The sequence below is a fragment of the Falco punctatus genome (genome assembly GCF_963210335.1).
Source record: "Falco punctatus genome assembly, chromosome: 6".
NCBI classification, from domain to species: Eukaryota; Metazoa; Chordata; class Aves; order Falconiformes; family Falconidae; genus Falco; species Falco punctatus.
This window is the reverse complement of record NC_137585.1, coordinates 72372382-72394270: the sequence shown is the minus strand read 5'-3', so window position 1 is coordinate 72394270 and position 21889 is coordinate 72372382. Positions and strand designations below refer to the sequence as shown.

The 21889-nt window shown below is 48.0% G+C and overlaps 1 protein-coding gene across 3 annotated transcripts in view; it reads left to right on the top strand.

Annotated features, from left to right (window-relative positions):
- The window catches only part of SHANK3 (SH3 and multiple ankyrin repeat domains 3), a 369137-nt gene that overhangs the window by 56846 nt on the left and 290402 nt on the right, over positions 1-21889 (top strand). For all 3 annotated transcript variants that reach the window (XM_080390963.1, XM_080390961.1, XM_080390962.1), the window contains 3 exons: positions 2771-2974; positions 6727-6798; positions 18792-18900. In XM_080390963.1, the coding sequence (XP_080247089.1) occupies positions 2771-2974; positions 6727-6798; positions 18792-18900 (385 nt within the window). The remainder of the gene's footprint in view (positions 1-2770; positions 2975-6726; positions 6799-18791; positions 18901-21889) is intronic.

The window sequence follows — 21889 nt, the reverse complement described above, 5'->3', positions numbered from 1 at the left end:
GAGCAACGTGCCCTCCATGAGCTGCGAAGTGGAGCAGCCCTCACTGCGGTGGCTGCTGGAGCAAAGTGAGCCCGGTCACCCCATGCGCAGAGCAGCTTTCTCCTGCTAATCTCTGCAGGCTTCAGAGCTAAGGATGCACAGAGATACAGCCCTTGCCAGCCCTTCTGGCAGGGGTTTGTGGGATCAGCCTCGCATTTCTGGATTGCTCCCAGAGCGGCTGTGCTGCATCATGGAGTGTGAATAAGCAAGTTTATTTGCAGGATCTCTGCTATAAGAAAGTCATTAATACATGTGGTGATGTTTGGAGAAACAGAGCCATAAGAGACACTTAAGTAGCTGGATTATGCCCACAAAGGTCTGTGCAGCGTTTTGACCTCACAGCTGAAGCAAGCATTTTCTTCCTGATTTCTGACACAGGTTAAAGACAGAAAGAGACACACTGCAGGGTGGAAGTACTTTTCGCTCTTAAATATCAAATGTTAATGCTCCCCAGAGTATGTCTCTGCAGTAAAAAGTTTGGTATAAAATTCAGCGGGTTTTATGCTGGGATCTTCTTTTAACCAGCGCTTGTGCACATGTGCATGCCTGTCAGTGGTTTTTTTTCCATTAGCTACATATTTTAATACTGAACAACATAATTTGACAGTGAGGAAGAGTCCTAGAGGCTAAATAAGCATGTAGAAAGGTATAGACAATGTTTATTTTTTATTTATGGGCCCCTGAAAGGATGATGCATATTCTGTTTCTCTTTGAAGACTGAAAGAGAACAGAGCTGGCGTTTCTCAAAGGTTTTGAATTCCTGATTTCTCACACCAGCAACCAGCCACCTCTTCCTCGGTACCTGCGGTAGGACAAGCCATAGTTGATAAGCATGCTGACTCGCTAATACGGTCAGCGATGTAATAGATAACGCTGACCTCTGTTTGCAGTACAAATGCACGCTGCCAAGTGCAAGCTATCTATGCCTGAGAAAAAAGAGCTGTAACATCAGCTTGGTGGCTTTCTGTCTCGCACCATGGCTTTTCCAGGCGGGGGTGTGCAGGCGGGCAGCGTGCAGGGCAGCGCTGGTGCTCTGCTGGCTCCCGCCCTGTGTCCTGGCAGGGTCATTTGCTTCTCTCTGGGCAAAGCTGTTTTATTTTTTCAAAAGAGTGCCTGTTTAATTCACAAAACAAAAAAAATGCTGTTAAAGGGACAAGGGACCCAAACAGGCCCTGTGGTTAAATTTTGAAGCTGGAAGTGGGGCTGAAGGGGTGAGGATGTGCAGTTACTTCTGGTGTGTGGAGTAGAGTGTCCGCTTGGTCCCATGGGGATGCGGTGCAGCAGTGGCAGGAGCTCTGGCACCTTTTGGTGGTTTTGTGGCAGCTGCTGGAAGTGCTGCTGAGCACCTGGAGAAGGTGGGGATCAGGTCTGGCAGTCTGTTTGGAAATCCAAACCGATGTCTGTGTTCAGGCCCCAACTCAACACCTTCATGGACAAAACGTGCTTATGCTGCTCTGTGTATCTGTGCTGCACCAGTACCTTGGATGTAGCGTGCACCTCCAGTCTCCCATGACAAGGGTGATGGTGTTGTCTTAGGGCAATAACAGGGGTGGGCAGAAGTGTGGAGTGCCTCTGTGTGATGAGTGCAGCAGGACTCAGCCTAGAGAAGCAGTGGCTGCGGGGGGAGCACTGCAGAGGCAGGGAGGGTGGTTGTTCACTTTGCCTTCCAGCACAGAAATCAGGAGCATTAAACAGGGCTGACAGGCTGTGGCTTTGAAATGAAGTGCTGAAACAAAACTAAATGCTGTCGTCTCCTCCTGCAGAAAGTGTGGAGGGGAAGGAGAAGCAAACAAGGAGGAAAACAAAGTGATGGGAGCAAGGAAAATTTGAAGGCCAAAATGCAAAACCAGGAACCTGAGAGGGGAAGTGCTGGCTGCCATTGGGGACAGGCTGTTGCAAGATTGTCCTCTGTTTTCACCAGCACAGCATCCTTTTGCCTTCCTGCTCTTTGCCTGCAAGAGCAGGTGCTGTGAAGAGCCTGCTGCCCCACGGAAGAGCCTGCTGCCCCACTGCCACGGCAGAGGGGATATGGTGAAGGTGCTGTAGCACCAGGCTGGGTGACTCGGTGGGCTCTGGCCAGGGTGGGTTCCATGGCCAGGCTGCTCTGCCAGCCCCACAGCCAGCCGCGACTGCAGCAGTGGGGGCTGCAGCTGTAGGAAATACAGCCTGAAGATGATGTGCTATAAATATGTGATGACTTGTGTCCTGAGGAGGGAGGGAGACGCGCTGTAGTTGCAGGGTGAGGTGGGAAAGTGTTACTTTCCATGTGGGGAAGCAGAGAGCTCTTTTCCTTCCCTCCTTCTGCTGGAAAGACCTTACTGGATACCTTCAGCTCCTGGCAGGGCTCACAGGGTGCTGTTTGCACACCGCTGAAGTCTGTGGTGGAGGAGTCAATAAACTCTACAACTTATTGGGGATTTTTTAGTGAAATTTTGCTATTATGCTGTTATTAGGCCATACAATGATACTTCTCATAATTTATAGGATGTTATAACATAAAGGGTTCCAGTCTGCCCTGAACCTCAGACTATGCATTAGGGGGATATCTGCTACATTTCATCCTTCTCTAAGTCTTTTCTTTCCCCTTCCCATAATTCGCTGAATGGAAGAAATTGTGGCTTTCCCATTTTATCCTTCTCCTTGTTCTTACTGTGATTGTCCATGGGTACAGCTAGGGGGTACAGGACCTTGGTGATGCTCAGCTCTGATTGCCCTCTGTGTCTCTCCACAGAAGTGTCTACGGTTGAATCCAGATGTTCCCGTGTGGGTTTCCAAACAGCGCATCCTCTGCACTTTGAACCACAGCCTGAAGGATGTTCTGAACTATGGGCTCTTCCAGCCAGCCTTCAATGGCAGGGCTGGAAAATTTTTGGATGAGGAGCGCCTGCTGAGGGAGTATCCCCTGAACCCAGACACTCCTGTCCCCTACTTGGAGGTAGCCATCTTCTTTTTTTCTTTTTTTTTTTTTCTTTTTAAAATGTGTATATGTATATAGATACACATGCACACACATATATATGTGTACATAAGTATGCAGGACTTCTATGATCCCTTCCACTGTAGTCTCTGTAGGCACCACAGTTATTAATGCCCCCCACCCCCTCCCCTTTTTTTCCCCATTTCCTTTCCAGGAGTGAAAGCATAGAAATTTGTGTGGGTGTATGTTTACTCATGGAGAATTCATTGAGGGAAAGCTGAGGCAAATGCCTCTGAGTTTTACTTGCTCATGACTCTGTCTGCTTGAGAGCTCCATAACATCTGTCATAGCCCTGTGAAACAGCTTCCCTGTTTTCTGACCCTGTTGATCAAAATTTCTTTTTTTTCTAGTGGTGCATAACTGTCACGGGAAATTGCAGTAACAGAAGGAAAACCAGTCTTGTAGGTACAGAGGGAAAACTGTAGGAAGATCTTTGAATATGAGGCTGAAGGACTTGAGTCTGATATTTTGTTTAATTTACAGTTACTGTAGAGAATGGAACACAACTGTATGCTTTGACAGCATATGACTGTCCCTGTATGGACCTCATCTGTGTGTTGAGCACGGAGGATAATCTATACTGTTTTCTGTTCCAGAAAATTAGCTAGAGCAGAAATTAACTGAATTAGCTCTATATTTACATTCACTATATATTTTGCCTTGATCTGGGATTCAGGTGATTGCATGTAGGTGTTTATCCTAAGGTGACCTGCCACATTTCTTGGGCTCCATTGACTGTCACTGTGGACAACCCCACTGACTGGAATGAGACTCTAGCTACCTACATGTGGACTTCTAAATTTAGGAATCTTGTGCTATATTTTACCCACAAAGTCTATTTAGAAAGCATTACATGCTTAAGCTGCACGAGCTCTTACAAACGCAAGCATGAATGCTGTTATTGTAATTAATCCTGACTAATTTGGAAAAAAAAAATGCAGCACAATTTCTTAGCAAACTAACATTTAACGTAGACAAAACATTTGGAACAACATTAAGAATGCTTGCAAATAGACCTATGAGGTAGTAAATTCCCTAATTTTCCTTATACGGGCTTTGATGCTTTGTTTTTGTATAATTTAGCATAATGTCCACACTTAATGTCTTAGCACACACATCTAAATGCAGACTTGACATGGATATTTGTTGTGTGTCATTTCAATTCTTCGTAACTTCATAAGAATGGCAGCTGAGCACTGGAGAATCCTATTGGAAAACCAAAAAGCCGGAATCTATTTACAAGACATAAATCCTATGCTGATACCACTGAGGTTTCTTGAACCCAAAAGATAAATTAGCTCTCAGGGCTGCATATGAAGGTGATTGGATAAATGAGGGGTTTGTGCATATTGACAGAAAAATTACATTACAAAGCAGGTGCATGCAGTAGTTCCCTGGAGAGGTGGGGTGCTGGCTCTGTTCTATGCCAGGGAGAGCTGTAGGTACTCACAATTCCTTTATCAGGATAAAATAGTAGCTGCAATGCGGTGTGTTGGTGATCAAGCAACATGCAGTGGGGTCTACAGGCCCATCTGCTGAGATCCAGTTACCTCCATGTGCGTCTGGGGGTATTGACCGTGTCCCATATGATCTTACTGGTTGTTATCTACTGTCAGAAGCTTACCGTGTCCTTCTTAACGAGGCAGTTATTTTGACTGCGTGCCAAACACACCGCTGTGTTCTCACCATTATCAATCATCACACATTCAGTTCACACACCTTGTAAATTTGCATGAGATTTGGAAATTCTGTGCCTGTAAGTCCTCCCCACTCAAGCCTGGTCTGCGGGCAAGCTGTTGGAGCAAAACTGTTGGGATGTGACTGGCTTAGGGCTGGCTGCCCACTTCAGTTGCCTCTTCAGGAGTTTTGCTGCTCAGTTTTGAGCCGCTGACTACATTTCATACAACTTAACTACTCAGACGAGGTTTTTCCTTGCATCTGGGTGGCGGCATGTGGTGCTCTTGCACCAGAGCTGGTGTAACCTGGCTTCTCTCTCTCAGACTTACCTCACTGATGCATTCACTGCCCTGGCCCCTGCCTGTGTAGCATGGGGCACCAGGGAGCCCTACATGACATTCCCCAAGGTTGAGCGCTGGGAGAGCAGCAAGTGGGCAAGTCTACCTGAGCTGGCGCGTTCAGGCAGGAAGCCAGAGGAGAGCATCTGCAGAGCAGTGCTGCCCCGGCTTGGCCAGAGCGCTGCCCAGGGTTCGGAGGCGGAGGCTGTCAGTGGAGCCTCTTTGCAGGCCCTCTAATGTGGTGCTGGGCATGAAGAGGAGCCACTGAAGGATACTTGCATGACTGCATAGGGGTGCACAGAGCATCCCTGACACTGGCATCATCTGCAAAAGACTAACGTCTGTAAATAAGTGGGCAAGACAAATTTTTACCTTGGAATGGTTAAAAAAAAAAAAAAATGTGTGAGAAAACATCTGCCCAGTAGTACAAGTTTATGTGCTAATATTTTGCCAGTATTGAAAAGTAAGTGGGATGAGCTTAGTAACTGCAGTCCAAAGATAACTTGGTGTCAGTTTCAGCTGAAATAATGAAATATTGATGGAGGATTAAGTTCATAGCAATTCAAAATCTCAGAATACAATTAATTCATTGAAAAAAGGTCTAGTCAAACAAATCCAATTTCATTCTTTAAGAAAATTGTAATTCTGCTTGATAGAGATAATTATACAAAGGTAGCAGCCACTTGGGGGTACTTGATTTTGTTCTACATGATGTTCAAGTTCAGGATTAGCACTATAAAACATCCATAGGACAAGTGTCACTGGCTAACTAATCAATGACAAAAAACAGTTGTCACTCTGATCATCATGGCATAGATGTATTTCTAGTGGGGTTTCTTAGGGACCAATGTCAACCTTGACGTAGTTACCCCAGGGATCTGGGTGTAAATATAAAATCACCGCTGATAAAGTCTTATTCCACAAAGTCTAGCAGAGAACATAACAATGTTGACTGTGCTGTCTTGGTGATTTGTTAAGTGGGAGTCCCATCAAAGTATGTGCTAAGTCAGCCAAATGATGAACACACAGGGACTGCTTGCAAAGGAAGGACTCTCATTGTGGAAAACAAAGTTTCTGTAGAAAATTTGTGAGGCTTTTGGTCAAGAAACCTAAACAGCAATTCCCAGTGTGATGCTTTGGCATGGCATGACCCTGCAATCCTCAGTGTGTACCCTGACAAGTAGCAAGTTGATTTTAGGAGTGGTTGAGGTGGAGGTAGTTGGTATTGGAGCGGTGTGTGGGTGACAGTCAGTGTACTTGTAAAGGACGTTGGGAAGAGGCATGGCACAGAAAAGAACAGCAGAAATGATCTGAGAACAGAAGAGAAGATCCCTCAGTGAGAGACGTAGAACTCAGCCTCCTTACAGGGAAGTTGGGTCTAGACCACCTGCGTAGGAACTGTCCTGCGGAAAACCGTTCTGTTGTTAGAGAGATCCCTAAGTATCTGGGAAGAAGCAGAACAAAGCCCACGCTGTCTGAAAGCTAAAGCCAACAGATTCATATGAAAAACTGGTCAGAATTTCTTTAGTGAGGAATTAGAACAAATTATCAAGGAGAAAAGTGTATTCTGTATCTGTTCTTGTTTTCAGGTCTAGACTGAGTGTCTCCATGCAAGCTGACGTGGAGTGGCTTGAGAGCGGTTTGATGCTGAGTGGGTTTTGTTCATCTCATATCTGATGTTCTTCCCTCTTGCAGTTCCGGTACAAAAGGCGTGTGTACACCCAGACTTTGCTGGATGACAAGCAGTTTGCCAAGCTCCATACCAAGGTAAGGCTGGAGTCTAGCTGGCAAGCTCAAAGCCCTAATAGCGTGTTCAGCTATCACAGAGGGGATACCAGGTTTTGGGATCTTTCAGTCTTCCCTGCTTGCCAGGCTGCAAAGCACTCATGAGAAATGGATGGTACTTGCTGAAGCCTGGGGTGGTTTAGGTGGAGGGCGAGCTGAAAGACCCCATCAAGCTGTGGTAGGGTGCCCACACAGGACTAGACTTGTGTGGTAGCTTATGTGTGCTAGCAGGCAGGTGTGTGGTTGGCCTAGGCTCTGCGGGAGAGTGTGGGGTCAGCTTTCCATGGGGTGGTGAGGCAGAGGAACACATGATGGGCCAGCTGAAGAGAAGCTTTATTCTCTGGCATGGAAGAGTCACTAAATGCACAGAGAGCACAATGGTGCACATTGAGGAGGACGCCTTCCCTTCCCCCAGCGAGAGGCTGCAGCACGCCTCCGCCTTGCACGTGGGCTTGTTGCTTTGCCTCTGGCTTTAACCCATGCATCTGGGTCAGGATTTCACTGGTAAGATCCACACATGAAGTGGAAAGTGCTCTTGGTCTACTGCAGCCCCTACATGTCCTGGGCAGTGATCGAGACGTGTCAAAATTAACGGTGCAGGCATTGAACAGACTGTCCGCATGTTTGGAGTGCAGGGAGTGTGGCAGGAATGCTGCTTTTGCATCCATAGGTGTTTTCTGGGAGGAGATACACCGCACCAAACCCACCGGACTCTGTGGCCCAGGATGCCCGAGTTGGCACAGCTGGGTCAGGGATGCTCATGGTGACCAGGCCTTGGGCACATGTTCCTAGATGCCCTCTTGCATCACTCTTCCTCTGGACAGCTACAGTGATCCCATGATGTCTCTTCTTGCCCAGGAAACTAACAACAGTAATTGCGGAGAGGTCTGGAACCATCAGATTTCTGATGCCACTAATAATTGTGCCTTGAGGTGGCATGTGGCCCTGTGGGGACTTTGATGGTTCCTGAGAGGCCAGCGTGTGCTAACTGTGAGACAGGAGGAATGAGGTGGGCTCTGGCAGCGTGGTGGCTGTTGCACAGCTGAGTGGCTCAAACACACTGGGCAGCATTCAAACTGCTGGGTGGCATGAGGACACCTGCAGCACCCATCAAACTCATTTTCTGGGAGAGTCTGTGGGGAAGGTCTGGAGCAGGGAGTAGTGGCATGGACAGGCTCATGGGGTTGGCCCGTGTGTGGAGGGCACCGTGCTGGGAAAGGCCGTGCAGAGAGGCTTTGAGGGTTCTTGTTTAGGAAGAATGTGGGGACTGGCCAGGATCCCAGAGCTTCCGGCTAGCTTCCTTGTTGCTGTGTATCATGAGCTCCCAAAGGACTTGGCCCACCCCAAAGGTGAAAATCTTCATGGGAAGAAGCAAGTCCTCTGTCGTCTGCTTGTGAGAAGCAGGTCCTCTGTCTTTGGTTTGCAGGGCTGCAGAAACAAGAAACAAAACACGGTTAGGGTTCAGGTTTGACTCACAAAGATAAAAGGCACGAGACTTCTGTCTGGTGGCATAAGAATATCCAGGCAGCAAATCTGGAAAGCTCTCAACATCTTCCTGGCGCCAGGAAGTGTGAATCATGGTCCTCCTGAGCCTTGCCAGTGAGAGACCGTGCCTGCTTAAAGGAGGGCTGGAAGCGCCTACCACAGGGACACCTGAGCAGCAGCATCTGAGGGCTTCCCCTGCAAGTGTGTAGTAGCCATAAATGCACTTTATTAAATATTCACTTAATATTGTCTTTATGCTTTAATTTCTACTTAAAAACCAAATTTCCTTCATGTTGTTTCTTTATTTTTTAAACCATCCCTTGCTGATAAAACATGGCATCTGAGCAAGATACTGCATCTCTGCTCCCGTTTGCCTCCATCAAGAGGATGCTCAGAGGCATTTCCTTTGGCTGGTGTTTTTGCAGAGCCTGTGGGCACCATGGGCCACGGTGCTTGTGGGGCAGAAGAGGAGCCCTCATCCTGCCCCAGGGCTGCTCCTCCAGGGGTGCAGTGCGAGGCAGGCAGCAGAGGCAGCTGCAGCGGGTGGTGCCAGGAGGGACACAAGCGGGAGTCGGGCTCATGCTGGCCACTCGTTGGAGCGATGCTGGTGCTGAGAGCCGGCGGCGGCATGACTTGCCTGCCCGGCACAGATCGACGCTGTTTTGCTGGGAGAGGATGAGAGTGGAGCGTGCGTGTGCAGCATCCCAGCAGCTGGCTTGAGGGTGAGAGGGGGACGGAGAGCAGAGGGACATGGGCTCCTCTCTGGGACGGCAGCTGGCTAAGCAGAGGGAAAACTGGCAAGCTGCTGGGGACCGCAGACCGCGAGCGAAGAGCACGGTACTGCCTGCTTCTGCCCTGTCTGCTGTGCCGTCTCTGCTGCAGCTGTGCCAGGCACTGCTGGGTGAGGGGCCGTGGGGGGACAGTCCTCGTGCCACTAGCCCCGTGGAGGGGTGCTGTGTGGGCTGCAGCAGGGCAGGACTGGGTGGGGGCTTCACTCCCCGCATTGAACGTGCAGTGAGGAGGTGTCTCTGGGCCGACTGGGGGAACGGCTGGCTCCTCCACCACCGCAGGCTGGTACAGGCTTACGTGTCAGGTCGGCTGCTGGGGTGTGTGTGTGTGTGTGTGTCTGCTTCTGCCTATGCATTTAGGGGTTGGTGTTTTCTTCTGGGAAAGCAGGTGCATGGAGGCAATGCCTCTGCGGTGTGGTGCAGAATGTATATGTTGCTCGAGGCGTGAGGCTTCCGTGTTATTTGTACCAATGCCTAATGGCTCTGGCAGTGAAATACTGTTTTTTTTCTGAGATGTGGTAATTTAAAAGGCTGTAAAGGATTAGCTTTAGGTCTAACGTGATGGTGGGATCACTCCAGAGGCTGCGGTATGTGCAGAATCTTTAGGCCTGTGGTTAATGGTCTCATCTGAATGATAGCAAAGTAAGAAAATGTTTAGAGAGTCTGACTTCTAGTGGTAGAATACACTGCTTAAATCTTTTAATGACCTCAAAACATGATACTTAACTGCCATTACAAAAGGAAAACAAGAAAAATAAAAATAACACCTTTTTTTGAGTGCCAGTGGACTTGTTATAAGAAGTGGGGAAACTGATTTCTTGTATTGCTAGCAAATAACGAAATGACTTGGTAAATCAGTCAATCAGCCTCAGTCCCTTGTGCCTCTTGGGATCTGCAGGCAGTGACATTTCTTGTAGATACTTTTCCCACTGAATCGCAGTAGAACATTTAGAAACAGGAGTACAGAAAAATGCATGTTAGAAAAGGGCAATCCCATTGTGTTTATAAAGGAAAATCTGTGCAGAAAACTCTTGGCATTTACCAAAATGTCCACAAAGGACATTGTGCTGCTAAGAGACCTGGGATATTACCATCTTGAAGGGGAAAGAAGCAACACACTTAAAACACACTTAAAATAATTATTAGGACTACATATGCCATTACTATTGTAGATGACTGGCATTGGTGTGGAGTGATCCTCTTGTGCTGCAAACTGCATTTACAGAAGGATGCAGCACTGGTGTGGGGCTGGGGCAGGTGCAGGCAGGGGCTGCAGGCAGACTGAGGGTAGCAAAGCAACAAGAAAGTGTAAGCTTAGTGGACAGCACCAGTGGCAGGTTGGCAGCGTGACTGTGACTGTCACCACCTTTCCTGTTGGGGTTCTTGTGCAAGAGGGGTGGTTGTAGCGGGGTGGGGGGTGGGGATGGTGGCACTGTTCTGCGGAGCAGCAGGGTGTGGGGGATGTCTTTGCTGGAGTGAGGGTGAGGGGAGCAAACACCATGGCCGTAGTGATGCTGGGGAGAGACAGCAGAAGAGAGCTGGGCACAGGCTGTGAAGGACCTGGGGAAGAGACAGGTCACTGGAGCTGGATGTGGGAGCGGCTGTGTGTGCTGGTGTGGCATGTGCTGGCGGAGGCAGTGTGTGGTGCTAGGGGGGCTTGCACCCACCTTCGGGATGGAGGGCTTGCACTTGCCCTGGAATGAGGAGGATTTTGCGTTAATAGTGCCTGAAAGTGATCAAGGCTGGGATAAGGATTCAAGACCTGAGGGTAGAGAACAGGATAGAGTCTTGCTGTTTTGCACTGCTGTCAGTGCCATCTGCGTCCCGGGGCCGCCCTCTACAGCAAGAAACACTTCGGACCTCATCAACTGCTCAGCCATCCCCAGGAGAGCCGGGCTCCATCACATGTAACGGGGACTTGGGAAGACAAGTGCCACCACTCCAAACATCCCACTTTCCTCCTCCTTCCCGCAGCTTTACATGCTGAGCATGACACCGTAGGGTCTGGAATCTCCCGTGTGTCAGTCAGGGCCAGCTGTCCCGGCTGTGTCCCCCCCCAGCTCCCTGTGCCCCCCGGTCTGGTGGCTGGTGGGATGGGGTGAGGTGCAGAAAAGCCCCTGACGCCGTGTGAGCTGCTCAGTGGTGACGAGAACACCCCTGTGTTATCCACAGTGTTTCCAGCAGAAATCCAAACCACAGCCCCACACCAGCTACCATGAAGAAAATTGACTCTATCCCGGCCCAAGCCGGTGCACCGTGGCGGTGTCCCATGCAGAGCAGGTGTCCCGGCTGCTCGTCAGGGGCTCGGCCTCCTCCAGGCCCGGGCCTGCGCCAGGCTGGTGCAGAGCTGCAGCCAGTTAGACCCTGAGCCGGTGGTTAGATGTTGTTGTGGCGCGTCATGTAAATGGATTATTTGACATTTCGGTGGGAATCAATGAGGTGTCTGTTTGCTGCTGCCTAATGGCCTGTGCGAGGGCTCCTCACGCAGCCGGGGTGAGGGAGGGGCTCGGTTTTCTCCGGCCTCTTCCAGGGCCGGTGACCCCGTGGCAGCCGCCACGCTCTGGCAGGCCGGTGGTTTGTCTTGGCTCCAGCTGCTGTTTGGAGCAAACTGGACCCTGAGAAAATACCAGTCTTTTCCATGGCACTGAAATTGCTGGGAACATCGGCATGTGCTTGGTGTGAAGGGGCTGCGCTGTCTCCCCACTTCCCCAGAGCGCCTGAGGCGGGTGCCTGCGGTTGGCTTCCCCCAGCACCCAGCCCGCCGTGAATAGCGAGTGACAGAATAATTTTTCTGCAAGAAGAATATCTAATTTATTTTCATTCATTTCGATTCAAGAGAGAGAAGCTTGTTCCCTCGCACCAGCTTCCTCTCAATGAGCTTTTCTTTTCTGGAGGGTGTTGGTTTTTCTTGCGGTTTGGTGCTAGCGGAGGATAATGGACTGCGGCATGGCGGCTGCCAGCTGGGTGGCTGGAGCTGCACCCCATCCCCAGGCACTCTCTCTTGGTGTGAACCTCCTTCTCGCTCTTGTAAACGAGCAGAAGTGCCTCAAACTGGCTCAGGAGTCATCTGCTGAGGCAGGTGTTTTGCGTAACACTACGTGAATGGAGCTGAAGCACTGGAGCCGCGGTTTGGGCAGTAGCCCAGAGGGTAAGGGCAGACCCGTGCTTTGGTTCCTGTCTCTCAGGAGGATCCTTCTCCTTCTCGGGAGCAGTGCAGCCTCACCCACAAGGAAGAAGATCCCAAAGACAGGAATTGCTTCCCAAAGGGTTTCCAGGTAGGAGACGGGAGATCCCTGGTCCGGCCCCTGCCCAGGCTGTGCCACCAGCCACTGCTTGTGCGAAGGCACCTGGGTAATGAGAGACTTAAAACACCCCCTAAAAAAGCAAGGTGGAAACTTACTCTGAGCTTTAATTCTATTTGCATGAGGTTTTGTTGAGGCTTGGGGTTTTGTCCTCCCTGGAGAAAACTTGCTTCGCTCTGGTTACTGTAGCCACTCAAACATATCGATTTGCAAATCAACATAATCTTCAGACTACATACAGTGCTTTCGCTCATGGGAAGATCCATTATGAGTGTTTGTTTAAGCGGTTAGATACCTTTATATAAATGCATTTAGGTTTTAATTTTTGTATGTAGGAAACAAAATGCTTTACTGGCTTCTGATTATTCTTTTATTCTTTTGATTTCTATCAAACTGCATTTGGATGAAAGCTGAAACTCAAAATAAAAGCTGAAACTCAAAAAAAGCAAAACAACAATTTAAATTGCGTCTTTATCACTTAAATAAATGTTGCTTGAATGTACTGGACACTGAAGATGGAAAGTAAATTTATCAGTACATATCTTTTGTATTTAAAGCTGACTGATCTTTTAAACAAAGGAAGATTTGGTTTGTGTGAGTGGCTCTCATCACCAATTCTCAAAGGTATTTAAGTGCCAGAAAATAAGCAAGAATCTAGTGAGATTTCAAAATTGCCTAAGCGGTTTAGGCATCTGCTTAGCTCCCCTTGATTTCAGTGGGAGTCTGACATTTGCTCTCTTTCTTCATGTCTAGTCACCTTAATACATTTGAAAACCTGGCCCCAAATCCCTCAAGTTCTTAGAATAATGAGATCTCATTCCTTTCCCACCAGGGTTTTATTCATAGATTGGGGGAGGAAAACAAGCTTCCTTACTTTTCTCAGTTCTCAAATCTCCTTTCAGCTTTGAGTGAATCAGTCCAAATAATAAGGAAAATATTCTGTGTTTCTAGCTAAATTGAAATGGAAAACAATCAGATAGGAAAGCTTTTCTATGCAGCATAAGCTGAAAAACCGACATGGAAGAATGTAAATACCAGCATTTGCTTCATTGTGAAAAGTGGATATAATGTGCCCAGCAAGGGATGTGGCTGTGACATATTTATAGTGTTTGAGTTGATTTCAAAAGCTAAGCGTGTTTTGCTTCTGATTCTGAATGAAAAAAGCACACTTGAATTCATGACTATTGGCAGAAGGGCCATTTAACCAATACGTTTTCATAAATGCTTGTAAATACAGATGTCCTCATCAGCTGTCGTGCTGCAAACTCAGGTTAAACAGGTGCATTTTTAAGATGGGAGATACTTTTAGTGTAGCTGAGTCTTACTTAAGGGAAAACATTAAAGCTAGGATTAAATTGTTGCTTTGGCACTGCTCTGCATGCTGCAGCGCCCAGGGTGGTTTTGATGACTACGGTCACACCTGGGTAGGGAGTAGCTCCCTGAGAGCCCCTGTGCCCTCCCTGCGAGGAGGGGGCTCGCAGAGGTGGCCATGCCACAGGTGGGGATTGCCATGTGGCTTTGGCTACACTGCATGGCTGTGGTCTGATTTGGGTTAAGCTTTTTGATTGGACCTGTGTCATGCGTTGATGATGGTTTGGATGTTGGGTGCCTCAAGTCTGGCAGCACTGGCTTGCTGGGAATGGGCCGCTTTGGCCACACCAGCTGAAACAGCAGCTGGGGTCTGTGGGGAAATGTCTATGGGATGTTGAGGGGGCCTGCGCACCCCGCCTGTCAGCAGGCACCTTGGCAGGGCTGGGGGTTCTCCACAGAGGCTCCCCAGATCTGCCACAGCTTCTCTCCAGGGACCCTGAAGGATGCTCAGGAGGTGCTGGGAGCAAGCGGGAGGCTTGACAGGGGGTTTCAGTTCTCTGGTTATTAGGCTGCAAAGGCAAGATGCGCGAAAGGCCTTCAAGGAAGAGAGTCCCTGGACCTTGATGCAATGGTTTCAAGCATATAGTGACAAGGGTGTCTCATTTAGCGGTTTCCTTTTCTTTTACCATTTCCCAAATCTGGCTATTGCTGTAGCACTGTAGGGCTATCTGGGAAACTGCCCTCCCCAGGCAGACTGCCTCCCCAGAATTTGTGCATAGAAACATCGGTCTCTCTCTCTCTGGTTCATAGCAGTATTGAACTTGAATGAAACAATCTATTTTTCTCTAACTTTATTCTGGAAAACAGCTTAATTGAGTTAATTATATACTTCTCTGTTGATAAAGAATAAGAAACCAAGAACTGTCTGATAATGGCAGGCTTTGGGCCGCTCTGCTTGTACATGTTGCTGCTCCCAGTGCCTGCAGTCGAGTTGCTGTGGTCGCTCCAGTTGCTGCCGTGTTACCCAAATGCACAGTTCCAAACCCACCATCTTTAGGCAGTGTAAGGTATATGGTGACCCCGCTCCTGGCTGCTTGGCCATGTCTCCCACCACAGCTCACTGCCTCTGCTGCACAAACACAACCCTTAGTAAGGCTGGGCTGTAAGCCTGATCAGAGACACCATCTAGGTTGCAATCTTCTTTTTATTTTTCCCTTTTTTTGGTCTCTTTCCTTGTTATGCCTTAATTCAGGTTTGTTTTTAAGTGGAGCAAGGCTGTCACCTAAATCCTGGGCATGGGATTCTTGTAACACCATAACATTATGCCTCTGGTGAATGGCCTTTTTCATTATCTCAGTTTTCTTTGGCATTTTCATTGTTCCCTGAGGTTTAGGACCAAACTGGAGGAAGAGAACTGGGCCAGGGAGGATCAGAAATCACTGTACCGGTGTCCTACCCTCTCCCCATAGTGTTAAGTTTGTGAATTGCAGCAGCCTCTTAATGTGGGCATCGAGCTGCACATCTGGAACACACTGCAGAGCAGATAGACAGCTACAAACTGATGCAAAGAGAATATTTTTCTATGTAAAAATTAACTGGTTAAGTCTCTGGACTTTATAAATTCTTTTTGAGGCATTGCTGTGGATTTGGTCCAAGACCTTGGATAGATGAACATTCTTTGTTCTTCATCTGGAAATTCAAGGCAGTAATTGATTTCTCCCCAAAAGGGAAATTACAATGACTAAGTGGTGCACAGGACCATGGACAAGCATCTACAGCAGAAGAGTGCAGATCCCAGAATCAAGGATGCCTCTCTGCATCCTTCTTTTGCTCATGCACTTTCTCTTCAGTTTCCTTCCTAAATGTAAAAAAATGCCATTAAAGTTGACATAGTGCATCAACTTCCTGCTGTCAAAAAATGTTGTCAATTCCTGAGCACCTAGAAAACTAGAAATATAAACAAGCACACCGCTGCTGGGCACTGGCTGAGTAGGATGCCTTTCTGGGGCTGTAAATGAGAGTTGCTGGCAGAACCTCAGGAGCAGAACTTCACCTTGGTGCCTGGTATATGTCTGGTAGCAGCGTAAAAGTGAAATTGCTGTAAGCCACTATCACATACACAGGGGCATGGTGTTCGCCTTGACAGGGAGCACGCACAAGTGCCTCTGTGTCCCTGGAGGCCCCAGGAAGGCTGCAGGTGCAGAAACTTGCATGGGCAGAGGCTTCCAGCATCAAGGGGACGAGCCATGTGCTGGTGGGGTCCCTTCCTCTGCTCATGCCTTTGCATGTCCCGTGGCCACTGGCATGGTTCTTGGCAGGACTGGCAGTGTCAGTCTTGGCCACAGGGGTTTAGTGGGGCCATGCATGGAGCATCATCTCTTGGGTTAGGTTAGCATTGGCTGCTGGAACAGCTGCTGGGAGGAGAAGAGGTGTGCAGACAAATGGGAGTGGAAGCAACAGGGTTAAATCTGCGCAATTGGGTGATGGTTGGGAAGAGGCATTTTGGGATGGCATCCTGGAGGCGTTGCTGGAGTTGTCAAGTCCCGTCTGTGCTATTGCTGGCAGGCAGCTGTGATTTCCTTCAGTGTTTCTGTACTTCTGCAGTAGCTGAAGGGATACTGAAGCAGGAGGTGGATTTTGCTTTCAGTTACTTGTGAGGCGAGAGGGGAGCTGAGGGGGGGAGGTAACACTGAGCGGCAAGGGTCGGGGGAATATATTACCACCTGAAAAGGCAGTGCTTATGCCCTGCTGCAGTTGATGCCAGTCGCCCTCTTGCTGCGCTGGTGATAAGAGCATTGGTGCTGTGGGAATTGCTTGTACTGCACGTAGACATTTCCAGCATCTCCCAGCAGGGGTGACCCAGCCTTTGTTTACCTACCCTCTGAGTGGTTTCTCCTTCATGTACATTGTCCCACTGTTTGGTTTTGTCTGTTCCAGCAGCCCTGCCTGGGCTGGTGCCGTCTAGAGGAATGCAAGGGAGCACCCGGCCGATGGGCAGCGTGGTTGGGATGGGGAGCAGGAGTGTGCTCCGCACCAAGGGATCATCAGCTGGGGCATCCACTGTCCCTGGTGAATCCCTGCTCTTCTTGGCTCTTGCCTTACAGCACTGTTGTCCCTGGGGCACTAAGGGGAATGAACCTTATAGCTGAATTGCGTGTCTGTGGCTTTGAGCATTATCTTGTGCATTCCTGTGGCATTGGCATCTCTGCATGTGTCTGCGTATCACTGCAGACAGCCAGGACAAGCAGGTCAAGTACTGGCACGGGTGCAGTGGAGCTGCGTTACCATAGGGTTTTGCCTGAGCTAATTAGCTCTGCTGAGATGGAGTAATGATGCAGGGGGTAGTGCACTAAAATGGCTATGTAATTTTAAATGTGTGACCTGGCTTGTTTATGGCATGGCTCCATGGTGCTGACTTTAGAAACAACTGTTTTAGGCTTGGTTCTGCAGACTAACCACACAGAGACTGAATTTGGTTTAAATCAGGTTCACAGCCCAGCATTAATTTGTCTCATCCTTGGAAAGTTAAGTTTCATCTTGGTGATATTTTCTGTCTGACTTCTTACCATGGTCTCCTCAGCATATCAGAGAAATAGCACAGATGAACTTGTGGGTCCCAAGTATCAGGATTTGCAGGCTCTTCTGTAGAAATGGTTCTAAAACTAACAATTTTTCCCCCTAGAAAATTAAATTTTGATAAAATGAAAATGTTATGCAAAATAATATGCGACAAAATTTTGTTTAGGAAGCCTTTGAAAAGAATTAGGCATGTTTCTGCATCCTGTTTTTCAGATTATTTTTTTTTCTGTTTTCCAACTGGAAGTCTTCAAAATGAAATTTCAAGTGAAGCACTTTTGAGTTCATTTTGCTTCATAAAAGATAATTTTTCTATATCAAGTTGAAAGATCTGCTTGGCTCAGACACCTTCAGCCAGCTGTGCAGCGGTTCACAAGAGCAAGAGCAGCTCCCTGACCGTTGTCTGTAGCTTGACCAGTTGGTTAGAGCTTTTCCCAAAGACTTCTCTCAGCTAATTGCACAGTATTTCTGCCATGTCAGGCACTTTCTAGAGTGCCTCTCCTAAAGCTGGCTACTGCAAGGTTTGATTAAAATAAACTCAAAAAACCCCAGCCAACCTGCAATCAAAGGTCTGAAAATCTGGACTGGAAATGTGTGCGAGATGGGTGTTTTCACACTGTAGTCCATCCAAGTGTCTGCCTGCCTGCCTGGCAGAGTGGCAATTTCTAGAGTCTACAGATTTAATAAAATTACGTATTCATCAAGTATAGCTATCCAAAAGAGAAAAAAGGGAGGAAAGCAACAACCCCCAACCAACCAGGCGGACTTAAAGGAGAGTCTTTTGGGCACTCAGTCCCCTCAAACACAAGGTTTAGTTTTTGGCCAAAGAGAGAACATTGTGTCAAGAATAAAGCACAGTTTCACAGCAGACAGTGCGACAGCCATACCCACTGCACCATACAATAATGGTTGGTGTCTGAGTAGCTGGATCTTTCCTCCAAAGGGTTTTAAGTTCAGCAGGCAGATGTGCTATACTCCCTTAAAATGAGTTTGTGACACAACAGAATTTACACAACGTTGCAGTGAGATGCAGATGAAACCCCGAGCAGTACAATTCACCGTCACTGGGCTGCTGCTCCGCTGGCACAGCACCTTCCATAGCCAGCACCATGCTGCATTGTTGACGAATGCATGAAGTGATGTGTCTGTTGATGTGCCTGTGTCACAAGCACGTGCAATGTGTGTGCCTGCCCTCGCAGTGTGTACAAACAGAAAGTGCCTTAGCAGGGGACTTGCAGCAAGGTCAGAAGGTGGTGGCTGGCAGCCCCTGATGGTTTCCATGGGGTCATCCAGCAGTCCCATTCTGAGTCAGAGGAGAGGGACGTAAGGTCTGTCTTCCATGTAGATTTGCAGCAGACCCTCATGTGCCCTAGCTTCTGGTGTGTGCTGCCCCATTATTCTTAATAGTTGCCCTGGGTCCCTTGAATGGGGATATTCCTCTGGTAGCTTCTTTCTTCATATTGGGGTGTTAACACTGTGTATTGTGTGTTTTCCTGGGGTGTCATGGCTGCAGGCAAATCTGAAGAAGTTCATGGAGTACGTGCAGATGCTAAATGCGGAGAAGGTCTGCAGACTGCTGGAGAAGGGACTGGACCCCAACTTTCATGATCCAGATACTGGAGGTAAGACTGGCTTTTCCAGAGAGGAGAGGAGTCATGACAGAGCAGGACTGGGGGAGAAAATGTCTAGGGGAGACAGTGGGAATTTGGGGGAGTGGTTGTTTTTGAGGAGGTGTAGTAAATGATGTATTGTCTGAAATGTAAGGTTTGGAACAGAGAGATGTAAATTTGATTTCTCAGTAGTGTTTTGTCATGGTTTAATCCCGGCTGGTAATTAAGTACCAGGCAGCCACTCGCTCACTCCCCCCTCACCCCGAGGGGTGGGGAGGAGAGTTGGAAAGGAATGTAAAACTTGAGGGTTGAGAGAAGAGCAATTTAATAATTGAAGTAGAATAAAAATGAAAGAACAATAATAACAATGATGACAATAACAGTTGTAATGAAAAAGGGAAGGGAAATAATAACATCCAGAGGGAAAAGAAGAATGGAGCACGTGGTGCACAATGCAACTGCTCACCACCTGCCCACCGATGCCCAGCCAGTCCCTGAGCAACAACCAGCCCTCCCCAGCCAGGCCCCCAGGTCTATATACCAGGCATGAGGTCCCATGGTATGGGATACCTCTTTCTTTGTGTTCGGGGCAGCTGACCTGGCTGTGTCCCCTCCCAGTTCCTTGTGCCCCTCCAGCCTTTTTGCTAGCCAGGCCTGAGGAACTGAACAGTCTCACATCAAAGCCAAAACACAGCATCATATTAGCTCCTAAGAAGATAATTAACTCCATCCCAGCTGAAACCAGGATGTGTCTTCTTATGATGCTTGCATCTTGGGAGCATGAAGTTACAGAAAGCTCTTGGGTGAAGATGGGGGGTGTGTGTGTGTGAAAGATACAGAGCCTGGGAATACAGTATAAAATGAAAGAGCTGTGAGGCCGTGCATCTTTCAGTGGGATTCTGGGAAGTAATGAGACTGTCTCTGGGACTGGCAAGGTGGGCAAAGATGAATTGCTGTCCAAGGATCTCTTCATGAAGCAGTCAGGAGGTTTAAGGATTATTTTGGGGGTCAAGAAAATAAAATCTTGGACTCTGTTTGCCTCAATTGTTTTTTTCTTCTTTCCATTTTTTCTTCTATCTATGTATGCAAAATTTACCCCAGAGAAGTCTGGTTGCTGGAGTGCTGGCTGCCAGGGGTTGTCTGCAGGGTCCTGGCTGAAGCGAGGATCAGCCTCCAGCATGTTTTCCTTATGGATGGGGCAGTGAGGGAGGACCTCTCCCCATTTCCCCTGCTGTGAAGCCTCATAGTCTTGTTCTGAGAGAAGAGTTACTGCTTTTGTTGTTCCTGTTTCAAAGTAATGCAGGTTATTAGTATTTATTATAGAGTTGGATTTCTGTGTGTGAATCACGGGCACATTTCCAACCCATGAGCAGACTCCAAGCTGATGATTAATTTTCTGTGTTTCTGGTTCAGCTGGATGGTTTTTCAGGTTGTTTCTGAAACACTGGCTACTTCTGTACTCAGAAATTTAGTTTGTCCGGACCATTTTTCAGCACCGAGGTCAGCGGTGTCGTTCACACCATTAACCTCTCTTACCCTCTCAGATAACTCAGCTGCATCCCAGCTGCCCTTGGGAATGGCCTCTGCCAGGCCTGAACTGGGAAGGTGAAAGCTGGTGCAGCCAAACTCTGGCAAGAACCATTTGAACAGCACCCAGGAGCATTTATACAGTTTAATTTGCTGGTGTAGCTACTCTGTCTGAACCTGCCAGGGTGTCCTGATAACAACTGCTCATAGGAAAGACAGCTGATAGCATGCAGGCACAATCGCTGTCTGTCCTGGAGCATGTCCAAACAGCTCAGCTTCATGTGCTTTTCGTCTTTGTCCCAAGACCTTACAAGCATTTTAAGGGATCTTTCCTTCCAAAGTCCTCTACTCTTCTAAAGTTGATTCAGCTTTCCAGAGTATATTATATCACAGAGTGCAGTGTACTGCTTGAAAAGATGCCGTTGAGAGTTTTGGATCTGGTATGGTTTGAACCCAGATGTTATTTCACAGAAGGGTAGAGGCTTACAGGAGCAGGCTTATGGGTACTGAGAAGACTGTGTTAAGTATAGAGTGGGAGGAAGAAAAACCACCCGACCCAAATAGTCATTTGGATCCAGTTCAGAACCAAGGGCAAAACCAGAGTGGATACTGTGAGATGCAAAAATAGACTGTTGGAGCAGAGGCAGCCTTGGACACTTCATTTCTGGAGTCCCAATTCTTGTGCAAAACCAGTTCATTGCTGCCTGCTTTACAAATTCTTGAAGATGAAAGAAGGACATAAAGCTGCTGTTCAGTATTCATGGGTTCCTGGAATTTAAGACCAGATGGAGCTATTGTGCCATCTGACCCGACCTCCTGTATCTCGCAGGATGCTCTTCAACCCCTCTGTGTGTGTGTGTTCACTAAGCAAAGCTTAAACATGTTTTCCAGAAAGTCATCAATCTTGATTCAGGAAACAGAAGTTCCTTGTCTTTCCTTCGTTATTTGGCTAATCACCATCACTGTTTAAAATTCGTATCTCATTTAAATTTGTGTGCTTCAGCTTCCAGCTGTCGTTATACTTTATCTTCTAGATTAAAGAGCACTTTAGTATCTGGTATGTCTTCACATGAAGGTATTTATACACGGTAATCAAGTCAACATTCAATCTTCCTTTCCTTAATTAGAGAGAGGCCAAACTCCTCCGGTCTTTCATTTGAAGGTTTTCTCCAGTATTCCTCTCATTTTTGTGACTTATATGTCACTACTACATTTTGAAGAGGTTTTTAGAAATGCAGGTACTAGACAGCCTGCTGCCTGCCTGTGCCACTTATCATGGGCAGGCACAGCTCTTCATGCAGGTCCCTGTTCTCCAGCATCCCAGGGCTGCGTTTGGGTGGCTGGGGGTGACCACACATCTCTGGGATGGGGCCCCATATTATGTCCTGCTGGATGGAGGGGCCGGGGGGGGTTCCCTTCCTGTCCTCCTCCTGCGTTGTGTCCTACCCTGGGATTATTTGGCCCATGTTGGCTG